General features: G+C 34.1%; 1 protein-coding gene and 1 long non-coding RNA gene across 2 annotated transcripts; both read right to left on the reverse strand.

Moving 5' to 3' along the window:
• Positions 1–147: 147 nt before the first annotated feature.
• LOC148766626 (uncharacterized) lies at positions 148–2,436 on the reverse strand. The gene is made up of 3 exons (XM_088826525.1): positions 2,285–2,436; positions 1,996–2,125; positions 148–1,109 (listed from the first exon to the last, which is right to left on the reverse strand). The coding sequence occupies exons 1-3, from the start codon at positions 2,415–2,417 to the stop codon at positions 254–256; spliced, it is 1,119 nt and encodes a 372-aa protein (XP_088682651.1). The 5' UTR covers positions 2,418–2,436; the 3' UTR covers positions 148–253.
• A 3,672-nt stretch (positions 2,437–6,108) lies between these two features.
• Positions 6,109–8,087, reverse strand: LOC148766627 (uncharacterized). Its single transcript, XR_016034898.1, has 2 exons — positions 6,882–8,087; positions 6,109–6,421 (listed from the first exon to the last, which is right to left on the reverse strand). It is a non-coding gene; the product is annotated as an uncharacterized LOC148766627 (long non-coding RNA).
• Positions 8,088–12,900: the final 4,813 nt, after the last annotated feature.

Raw genomic sequence — 12,900 nt, forward strand, 5'->3', positions numbered from 1 at the left:
AGCAAAACTTAAAATTGTGGCCCTAAATTTGCTACGGACATTAGAGACGACAACTAATTCGTGGCTAAAAATGAATGTTTAGAGACAGAATTAGTGATGGAAGACATAATTAACCAATACAACTGCGCCTGATACGATAACTAATAGTGTTACAATTTATCAAAAACTCAATACGAACCTAATCAAACTTTGTTATAAGGAATAGCGCCTACATTATCCAATGTCTGAAAATTGCAATGCACTGAATTATTGTCTAGAACACCGGCCAATCCGCTGGCGAATTAACAATGTTTAGAATATTACTCCAACTGTAGTTACCCTTGTTATCTTCGAAGAAAAAATCATCGTTGGCCCCGGTGGTGAAAGCAATACTAGCTTGAAGATCGGAGGCTAAGAAGTTCGAAGAACTTGTTAAGTAATCATCAATATTATAATTAGTAGAATTACTAATTATAGGGTCTGTGATGATTGATGGATTTTCGATTAATATGCCATTTATCTTTTCATCTTGATAACTGCCAACCGCATAGTCGTTTCCATCGTTGTTCGGGAATGCGTTTTCGTGGGCCCTTAATCCTACGTTAGGGGTGGTAGTAGTCACGACCACGTTGTCGTCTTTTCTGGGATTTGTCCATACTTTTATCATGTCCAAACAAGGTGGCCATGCCGGTGGTGGTGGTGGAGGAGGAGCGGAGGCGGTGGTTTCGTTCGAGATGGTCATTAGCATGTTGTCTGAGGCGAAAAAATCGTTATTCGTTACGATGTCACCTCTTCCGGGACTTGTCCACGTCATCCCTTGCCATACTTTTAGTATGTCCAGACAAGGTGGTGGTGGTGGTGGTGGTGCGGCGGTGGTGGCGGTGGCGGATATGTCTGAGATAGCCAGCTTGGACTCGCTGACGATCCTGGCTTCGGCTTCAATCCGAGTGGTCTCCCATTGGGCCATGTGGCTAAGGTCCTTTGGCTGGCCAATTAGGACATAGTTCATGGGTTTATGACTGGTCGGGTCAATCCCCATTTTAGCCAATCTCTTTTTTAAATTTGTGTTCCAATAATTCTTGATCTCGTTGTCGGTCCTCTTCGGCAAGTGTCGCGCTATCGCTGACCATCTAATTTATTACAATGCACAAAACAAAATGTAAGAATCCAATAATCATTTGATAGTTAAGATCGATAACATTAATTAATTAGTAAATTGATAATATTAACCAACATAACATATTGCAATCAGTAACTATCCTCCTTTAAAGAGAAAAACAAAAAAAAAATGAATAATAATGGGAATATTTATTTGTACAGTGGCATTTAATAATGAGAAATCACATTTATTTTGTTCGTGCTTGTACACAGTAGGAATACCAACGGCAAGCTCTCTGCTATGTTGTACATATAGACAATGGCGGACCCACGGGCGTTTCTTGTGGGCTGAAATATCGGAATAATTTAAGAGTTTTTGGGGGAGAAATTATTGAGTAAATTGTCCGCCCACGAAATTATGTCAAATTACATGTACGCCCCTTGTATTTTAAAATATTATAGAAACCTCCCTTAAAAATTCAATGTCGTTCAGTTAACTCATTGTCTAGTAGTTTTAATCTTTCTATAATATTTTCTAAGAGAAATAATAATTTTGGAAGATAATTTTGCTCTTTCTTTCTTATGTAAAATACTAATAAAATAATATATTTGTTAACACATTGCAGTCTACCTACCGCATTCACATTACCACCTATCTATGTACCTCGTCATTGCATCTTCCTTCTTTAAAAAACTTCAATCGTTAGTAAGAAACTTCAATAAATTATTGTTCAACCGCATCAAGTTGCGAACTCCTATCAAGATGACGAAGTTGCACGTGCGCGTACATTCCAAATCAATCCATAATTACACAAGATGTTTAACCGTCGATGGGGTTAAACAACCATCCATTAAGCATATACATATATATACATGGATGTGTGTGTGATTATTTGCAGATTAACGATTAATAATCACCTGTTTCCAAGAAGGGCATGCAGCTGAATGATGGTCTGCTCTTCCTGAAAGCTGAACTTCCCCCTCTTAATATCTGGCCTCAAATAATTGTTCCATCTTAATCTGCAGCTTTTCCCACATCTTCGAAGCCCTATACAAACATTTCGTTAGCCATGCATATTTACATATAAAATAGGTGCACTGTAAAAACTTCACTGTCGGACAATATAGCTTGCAAATAACACGATGATATATGTATTTGGAAAAAAAAAAGCGTATGCATATAATACATACGAACATATATACGTACCGGCTTTTAGAGGGAGGTCTCTCCAGTTGCCATGGCCGTGTTGTTGCATATAAGTAAAGAGTTTATTATCTTCTTCAGGTGTCCATACCCCTTTCTTCATTCCCACCTTGTCACAACATGGGGACCTTCCCATTTTTCAGTACGTACTCTTATTTACCTGCCAAATATGTTAACTATTAAGCTGCCAAATATATCTATATATGGACTACTTATGTATCTATTAATGGTGTGTCGCTGTGTGTATTCATGGGAGGGTAAGTAAGCCTCCGGATTTTTCACCACGTACTCTAATTATTTACCTGCAAGTAATATGTAACCATATATATAGACTACTAGCTATTTCTTCTATTAATGGTGTGTCACTGTGTGTATAGAATGTCGTAGGTCTCGTAAAACACACACACACGCACATATATAAAATGCTGCAGGTGATGTTTTTTTCTTCCTCTGGTTATTAATTAATACAACCAGCTGTTTTATTTTTAACATGTGTGAAAGCCAAGGGGACAAAATAAAGATGATTAGGTTTCAGAATTCAAATCCGGTTAGATGAGAAAATTAAGTAGCTAAGTGGGGTACTATATCAGGCATCAGCTATGATGTGGATAGATGCTTCCTATTTTTTAGTATTTTTCATATTTAACATAAATTTGCAGTTTTTGCCCTATTTTAGTAGGAGCGCTGGTGTAAAAAGAATATCAAATATCGAGTATCATGGTTTATATATATATATATCAATCGAAAAAAATATAAAAATATAAAAATAATTGTCACCAATTATATATAGGGGAAATATGGGATAACCCCTATTTTTGAAAATATATGAGGAGGTCTAATGTTTTTTTCTCTGTAAGGATAAAAACTCAAATTCTAAACTTAATTAGGTAGACCCCTGAGTAACTTGAAATACCTATTTTACCCTTTTAATTTTTCAAACCCTAGTTTCTCTCCCACTCATCAGCCGTTACATATATCCCCCTATCTCTTCTTCTCTCTCTTACTCTCTCTCTATCCACCACAGTCTCATCTCCCAACTTGCGCCGCCCAGCAGCCGTCTGCAGCCGCTGCTCCCTCCACCGCCGTCCGCCGACGTTGATTCCTCCGTCGTCGCCTACCGCTATTGCTCTCTCCGCCGTCGCCCGCCGCTACTGGTTTCTCTGCCGTCGCGCGCCGCTAATGCTCCCCTGCTGCCGCTGCTCCCTCCACCGCCGCCTGCAGCCGCTGCTCCCCACCGCCTGTATATATATAGATCCGCTAAATATATATATATATATATATATATATATATATATATATATATATATATATACCAAAAAAAGTAAATATATACAAATCCGTTGCCCTTGCACGGGATTCGTATTTCGAGGACGATTTGTATTGCCGGAGAATAGGATCTGTATTCCGACCGCAATCGATGAACATAATCAATATATATTCCGTTGTGTTCCGCCGCACGAGTCTCTAATATGTATGAGGTAATTTGTTGTAATTTTTTATTGTTTCATGAATTGATGTTGGACACTTGTATTAAGTTCAAACTATGTGAAAAAAATAGAATTGATGATTTATGCAATTGTTTAGGTATTTTTTCGTGTAATCAAATGAATTGCTTGATGAATTGGTTTCCTTGAGTTTGGTGGTGGACTAGAACGGTGGTGGGAGATTTGTTTTCTTTTTTTTTTTTTTTGTATATATTTACTGCATTTATAAGATGAAAATTACCTAGTCATATATAGTCATGCACATATAGTAACAAGAAGGAATATAACTACATGTGACTATAGTTGATTATATAGTCACATGTTGTAACAAGAAGGAACATAACTACATGTGACTATGGTTGACCATATAGGGTTATAGTTCACTAAAGTAAATGTGTCAAAAGAAATGATTTTCATTGTTTCTGTATTTTATAAAAATTCATGTAATGTAATTCGTTTGTTATATTTTTGTTCTTCGTTTTCTTTAACTCGTATTTTTTTCTCACATGTTTTGTTATTTGTATAACTTGCAGAAAATAATATGCAGAGAAGTGTCATGTGAAGTTACATTCATGCTACATTACTCCAGACTTTATGTCACTTTATGCTTCGTGGCACGGTAACTCGGTAATGAATAAAAAAAAAATTCAATTAACCGCATTGTTTTATTCACCATTTTATACATATTCACATGTCAACTTTTTTGGTGGTGTTGATGAACTTTATTATATATACATATATAGTCAGATATGGTCATGTATGTGTAGTCATATATAGTCACATGTAGAAACAAGAATGAACATAACTACATGTGACTGTAGTTGACTACATATAGTCATATCTAGTCATATGCAGTAACGTAACAATAATGCACATACCTACTTGTGACTATAGTTCACCAGAATTTTTATCAAAAAAATGTATTTCATTGTGTTTTGTATTTTTTTCATGTAATGTAATTCGCTTGTTCCATTTTGTTCTTCGTTTTCTTGAACTTGTATTTTTTTTACAGGTTTTGCGTTGTATAACATTATGAGATACAAAGAATAAGATGCAGAGAAGTGCCATGTGAAGTTGCATTCCTGCTACAGTACTCCAAACTTATTCCACTTATGTAACTATAAATGATTGTATATAACTATATTCACGTGTAGTAACATATAGTTATATGTATGTTATGTGTTTTTTAAGATATAGTAATGCGCGTTCATGTTTTGAATTTTTTTTGCATGTGATTGTGTTTTTTTTTTTTTGGTTAGTTGATTTATAATATCAACAAGTAAATTGTGAAATTTGTTGTTGGTGTAGATTAATTTTGGGGTAAAAAGACAGTACATGATTACATATAACTATACATGAATGTGGTACACTATAGTAATGTGTAGTATATTGTAGTCACGTGTACTCAATTTCGGTACAGTAAATTTATCAAAAAAATTAAAAAATTAAAAATTTAAAAAATTTAAAAAATTTAAAAAATTTAAAAAATAAAAAAATAATAAAAAAAATAAAAAATTTAAAAGAATTAAAAAATAAAAAGAATTAAAAAAATAAAAAGAAATAAAAAAAAATGAAATAACTAAAAAAATACAAAATAGGGTATATATAAAAAATAATAATAATATAAACATTTATATTTTTTTAATAAAAAAAATCTGTAAAACTGATAAATGCAGACCCAGAATGCTAAATGCAGTTGGGCAAAAATACTGAATGCAGTTGGGCGAAAAATCCACTTAAGGGCACAATAGTACTTTTGCCTCTCCAGGGGTGTATCTCAAAGGAAGAATTTTAGGGGTGAACATATCCCTATATATTTTCCATTCTAGGGGTGTATATCAAATGGACCCTTTTATATATATATATATATATATATATATATATATATATATATATATACTAGGTACGGAGCACCGCGCAAGGCGCGGTGTCCGGTAGTCATATTTGCACAAGTCGATCAGTTATTTCGACGGAGTTGGTGATGCGAATGCACCATGTGAAACTGTGCAATCCCCAAAACTATGAAACAATTGGACGAAAATGAACCTTAATAACTTATCAATTGGAATGTAACTACGAAAATGTACAAGCAATTCTTGCAAATTATTTACAAATGCGTATTTGAATCCAACATAACTATAAAATCTAATCCTACCAACATAGTCTATCTCTCAATAGTCGTATGATCTTCTTACTATACAGTGCAAATGTGGAGCAGTAAGTACGATGCGATAGTGTTTTAGAATAAAAAGGGGCAAAACCAAAAAAAGGGGAAAAAAAAAGGGGATGATGTGATAAGAATGAAAACTCAACTATCTTGCAGTAATCAGTCATGTCGCATGATCCAAAATAAAGTCGAAACAGTACCAATAAAATTGAAATAAACCTTTACACAATTCAGTTCTCGAATTCACGAAGGAAGACTCAAGATTTTATACTTTTACAAAAAATTACAAACATAGTTTCTATCGCACCCCCAAACCATACGAGAAAATAGTCCACAAAGAAACTGAAATATTTTGCAACAAAATTTAATTAGAGTGAGGAAGGAAAACCTTAGCAGCGATGGCTCGTACATACTTGGCTCGGTGGGTCCCAGTTGCGGATGATCAATCTTTGCCACCATTTCTGAAGAATGCTTTGCGAGCAGCTTCCACTGCAATATCAATATATTTAGCCGAAGCAGGCAGCTGATATCACCAGACATATTCGTATATACGAAATACCAGGAAAAAAAAAGGCACCAGTCATCACTCATCAGCCATAAACCCTACTCTTTACCTCTATTAATTACAAAATAAAATAATATAAAAGTAATAATTCAATTTAACAAAAAAAATATATATATTCAATCAGTGGCACTCCTGTTATTTCCCTATCAATTATTTATGATCTCGCAACTCAGATTAGATTTCCCCTAATTTATCAAACATTTAACCATTTCCACACTACTGATCTGAGATTTTTGAGTTCCGCTTACTTCAACGAATAGATCCACCAAATCATAAAACCCTCTGACAAAAAAAAATCATACAAATACACGACAAATTAAGAACCAAAATCTAAACTACTATGATTAGAAATGCAACAGAGGAAGCAAAAGTGAAGAGACGAACCGATGGATTCTTCGACGGCGGGGTTGATGATCGGATTCGCAAATTCCGGACATAAGTCTCATTCAAGAATTGAACACCTAAACCATTTATCCAATTCGAAGACGGAAAAGTCTACTCACCAGCTTCACAGCAACTTCTTCTCCAGTTTGTATATTTACTCCTCAACGAAATTTAAAATAGCACATATATAAATATTTATATAGATTTTGCCTATAAAGAAAAAATGAGATAAAATATTGCCGATGAGATTACCCAAATAAAGCTCTCCAAAAGATTCGCTACCAATCTTCCTCCCCAGCTTCAACTTGCCTCCAATAACATGATCCATAATTGGTTTGCTACAGATTAATTAAAACCTAAAAAGGTATTGTGGCTTTTTTTTTGTACTTTACAATTACAACAAAACGTATCAAAAATCAAAAATATTGAATGAAAAATAAAAAATGACTTCTCTTCTCCAATTACTTCCCTCTCTCTCATCTCCAATTAGTATATTCCCAAAATAAAAAAAAAAAAAAAAAAAAAAAAAAAGAACAAGCTTTGCAGCATAATGTACAACAACTAAATTGAGGAAAAAAAACACAACCCAAATTAATTACCCTTGGTTTTGATCAGAACTTCGTTGGCCTTAGGGCGGGGCATCTGAAAATCTTCAAAAGTGAGTGGTTTATTCTTTTCCCAAAACACAGCTCCCCACATGTACGATGGTCCGACGCCGACGTGGTACCCCGCCGCCGGCATGGTTGTGCCGCCTTCTTTACTCTCCGATCCTGAGCTTGAATACCATCTCCCCAAATCGGAACAATTGGATGAATCGCGTAGCGAAAAATTGTAGGAAGAAGAGGAAAGGTGCGGTGGGAAGAGACGCTGGCGGCAGAGGCGGTGGAGGTGGGGGGGGCGGCAACTATTCCCGCTGCCATGGCTGTGTGGCAAGGAAGAAAAAGGAAGACCCCTGAGTGGAGAAGAAGAGCGGTGGGGCAGTCAGCATTTGCGGCGGCAGAAGGGAGAGAAGGGAAAAGGGGAAAAAAAAAAAAAGAAAAAGGAAAAGAAGTAGGTCGATCGTGCATTTTGTGAAAGAAAAGGAAAAAGAAAAGAAAGCTGCACGGTGAATGGTGGATTGAAACGAAACGGCGCCGTTTCAGATTAAAAGGGGTCAAAAATAAAGCGTAGAAAATAGGGGGGCCAGAATTGGGGGTTATCAACATATATATATACTTAATATATATATGAAATAACTGTTTTAAAAGCAATCAGTCGTTGAATTTGAATGCAACATGCAAAGATGTTTCAAAAATGAATTAACAAGAACTCAAGAAATGAAACAATTGATGAATTGATCTCCTCCGCTCATAGCAAACCCTAACTAGAAACTAACTTTCAAACCCTAACTGGTAACTAACTTTCAAATGATCTTTCTAGCGTGAAATATCCCGTGTTCTATCTCAAATGAGACACCTTCACTAGATTAGATTTGGACCGTTAAAAAATGGAGGTAAAAATACCTATTATAATCAATATTAACTTCGGCATTTATTTCATTTGTTTCTTTTTAACTGTAATTTGCACAAATATTAAAAATCTTAAAAAAAAATTAATTAAAATAACATTATCATTTAATGATGTAATAAGATTTAGAAATACATTTAATAAATTGGAATTAATAAGCTAGGAGGGAGTATCTCTTAATACATAAATAATTGATTTAATTGTCATATGTTACATAAAGAAAAGTAAAAGAAAAATAACCTTATTTTAAAAAAAGCAAAAGCAAAAATCATCTGTGCTAACGATGAAAAATTATATAGATTATGAGTAAAATAAAAATAAAAGAATAATCTGCTTCATGTTATTTTCTTAAAAAATATCCCATTTCGCTGTCGGTGTTTTTTTCTTCTTTTAATTCTCGTACAATTTTGGCTGCTAGCAAGAAACTCAATTGAATTGCATTAAGTTCCGATGAAATTGTGATGTAGACTTGGCAGTTATTGTTTCTTACTAGGGATGTTTCCATTGCCAAAACATTAACAATGTTGTTCTTTTTTCACAGTAATTCAAAATTTAAGAGATCTAGTAATTTTTTCTTATATATTAATTAATTCATTTCTAACCTACCAAAAATTAAATGTGATTTAGTGGTGTTCGCAGAAGTCTTTAAAAATTGTTTATGAGCTTTTCTTTTACTCATAATTTGTTTTTAGGTGTTTGCAAAATATGCTTTTGCTTTTACTTTTGATTTTTTTTTTACATAAAGATGTTTTAAGTTATTATTAAATAAGCATCACTTCCTGGACATGCCTTATCAATATTATTAGCTGAGTTTTCGGCGTTTTTGAAAACACCCTAAACTTTTAAAAATAAATAATCACTTAGAGTAAATTACAACCACCCTCTTATGTAAAGTTAAATTACGAAGAAAAAAAAACCCATCATATTTGGGTAATTACAATCATCCTCTTCGACTATCAAGTTTCTTACACGTCCATCCTTGTAGCGCCAAATTTAATGAAGACTTCTAGATTATGTGGAATATTCTCCAGTTTGTACCCGTTTGACACCCTTCGAGCTCCACATTTTGAAACAAGGTGATCATAAGATGTGTTTCTTGACTTGTAAATATTAGATTGTGGTGTATCAGAAACTACATTTTTGCACGAAACGAGTATACACTAGAGAACGTTTCACGGAACCGAGAAGATTCTGTTGAATTTGACACCATAAGAATGAACATGTAAGAAAATTCATTAATTGAGGGGATGGTTGTAATTACCCAAACATGAGAGAGTATAATCTCGCTTAAATAATATTTTTTTAGATAATTTAGCACGTTCTCACCGAGTCGGGACAGGGAAAAATTATTGTTTAAGCAAGATTATTAATTCATCGAATATTAATTTTATTGAGTTTCTACATATATATTAATTATTTAAACAACTTATGTTATTTTAATTGAACTCTATAAAAATAATGTGTGTATATTTTAAAAACATACAGCCTGTTGAGAAACTAATAAAGAAGAACAAAGCAATGATGAATTAACATAGTAATATAGAGAGAAACAAGTATATCTTCTTGTGTTCTTCTTGTATTCTTCTTGTGTTCTTCTTGTGTGTCCAACTCAATACAATGGAACACTATATATAGTACAAGTAAGACAATGAAAGGTCATGAGTTACAAGGGGTTATGAGCATATAATGGTGAGTAAATGGTGGGAGTAGTGGTGGGAGTAATGGTGCTTGATGATGGTAGTAATGGTGGTCATCCACACTTAAGAATCCATAACACTCCCCCTTGGATGTCCACCATATATGGAGTATGCCTCGTTAAAAACCTTGTTAGGAAAACCCAATAGGACAAAACCTAAACGAAGGAGAAAATAGTACATATCCATTTAAATCTTGAGAGCGTAACACTGCCTCGTTAAAACCTTGCCAAGAAAAACCCATTGGGATAAAAACTTGGACGAAGGAAAAAGAGTACAGTGTTGAAATTGTTGATCACGCTCCCCCTGATTTTAGCATGAGACATTGGAGTAAGATCGTCGACGTATGGATTTGCAAACTCGTTATTTGTTTGTCATCAATAACTGTCAATGTCGTCTTTCTTCTTTAACTCTCGAGTACTTTAGAAATCTTCAATAATTCTTCGGCCACCTCCCTTGATATATAAAAACTCTCGTTAGTGCAATCCGACAACATTATCCTCATATATTAAGACCAAGGTCTTCATTATCTTCTCGAGGGCTTAAAAGATCCTCAATTATATCCAATGATTGGACAAACATAATATCATTCAATAGATCTTCTTTTCGAGATGCATTTTGCCCTTCCGATATTTTTTCATCTCAAATTATGTCACCAAATAATTGACCATCTTTGTGAGCTCTTAATGGGTCTCCACAAGATTTAGGTCATTCACATCTATACCATGATAATGGTAAGTCAGATTATTTGATCTTTGACAAGGTATTCACTGAGGTGAATGTACCATATTTTGAAGATAATATGTAAATGGATCGTTTCTAGAGTCTGACTCACGAAACCTCTTATTATATGCACAAAGCATTATCAAGTCTTCATTAATTTTATGATCCATATAAATATGCGGTAATTGCATCCATGATGCATGTCAAGTATTTTGAATACCATCATAAAGTGATTGCATCATAAAAATATATTTTCAAAGGCATGCAAATTTACCACAATGATTTTACCCACTTTTGTACTAAAGGTTTTCACACTTTATCTGTGATGACCGCAAATCAATGTACAATTCATTTCATCAATAATTTCAAATAATCATGGTCAATTGCATTTGTGAATGCATATACTAATGACCAACTAGATGTCGACATCTATCAAAATGTATGAGCTTCAAGTTCTTCACATTATAAAAATAATTGTACATACAGTTATTCGATAACATTTTTAGTACTCCTTATATTTCTTTATAATTAATCAAGAGCTCACTATTTCACTTTCCGGTACCGGATTCTCCTTCGAGAATTATATTCATATAAATGGGGATTGTAGCCTTTGTGGGTACGATCTCTTGTAGAGATCCATATCTTTTCATGTACCATGTATTTTTCTCTTATAGAGAATTTTCTTGCATCAATAAAGTTTTCATAATACTTTATGTGCTTGAGCTCATTATTTATTTCAATAAAATGTCATACATGGACAAAACGCGCGCTTTTGAGTTTCACAATGTGGAGGGAGTATTGAGGACAACTTGTCCACTTTATTTTCAAACTCAATATTATCAAATTCAATTTGGTACATGAATACTTATTCGAAAAGAATTTTCAATTCTTTAAGATATTATATCAGTACAACAACAAAATTGAGAACTAATGGTCTCAAATGTCTCTCTATTCACTTAGAGAACAAGCTAACCATGATTCATTTGCCAATCAACTCTTTATTGGCACATAATGGTTCGATTTAAATGATTTCGACAGCTACCGTGTAATTGTTAAGTATATATTTTTATACTTTATCGTACCTTTTTATTTGAGCTTTTGGTGTGATTTAACGATAATTGGTGCTTAAAAAGTTGATTTATTGTATTTTAGGTATAAATTGAAGAATTGGAAAAGTTTTGGATCAAAACTGCAATTTTGGGAGAAAATATGGGCCAAAAGTGAAATAATCAAAAATCTGAAGAAATTGGCACGGGACGGCCGTCCCAAATTTACACTTAAAAATGGGACGGCCGTGCCAAATGCAGAAATTGAGCAGAAGGTTTCGGAGATTCTCGCGCGGCCGTGTGAGAATTGCACTGATTTTCGCGCGGCCGTGCCAAAACACGCTGGAGACAATTTTGGACTTTTAATCACACAAGGAAACCTAAAATCATCAACCAAGTTGGGACATCCATTTAATCCCAAACCAAGCACGAATCAAAGGACTTTTGACACAACCTTGGAGCGAGAGGAGCGAGAGAACGAAGAATCGAAGACGGAGAATTGACAACTCTTCATCATAATTCTTCTTTCACCTACCTTTTCTTAATCTATGACTTTTATTACGTTTATTATGTTTTTCGTTATGAGGAGCTAAATTTTTAATCTAGGATTTTGTTGGAACCCTATGTGGGGATTGTGAACCCGTTTTCTTGAGATTATGCAATTATGATTTTATGATTATTTCTTATACTTGTTATGATTGTTAGTGCATGAAATTGATCAATTTATGTGCTTTATCTGTGATTATTGGGATTGACTCGACAGAGCTATTTTGATAATTAGACGGTAATTAAGTATAGGAACCTTCGAGTAGTTTTCACCGGATGAGTGTGTCAATTGCATGTGGTGTCGTAGACATACAGATATCACCTTAGGTAGCCATTTACGAGACTTGTTAGTTAATGCTTTATTCATAATTTGTTTGCATAGACATATAGTGAACCGTTTGTGAATAATAGACTCCATAATACACGCGACAGCGGGTTATGAGTAAATTAGTGTCTCGGGTTAATAATCATGAATCATATATTTCATAATTGAGGGGTTTTGGG

This window comes from Erythranthe guttata, chromosome 12, assembly GCF_056151865.1.
Source record: "Erythranthe guttata isolate IM_541 chromosome 12, IM_541, whole genome shotgun sequence".
NCBI classification, from domain to species: domain Eukaryota; kingdom Viridiplantae; phylum Streptophyta; class Magnoliopsida; order Lamiales; family Phrymaceae; genus Erythranthe; species Erythranthe guttata.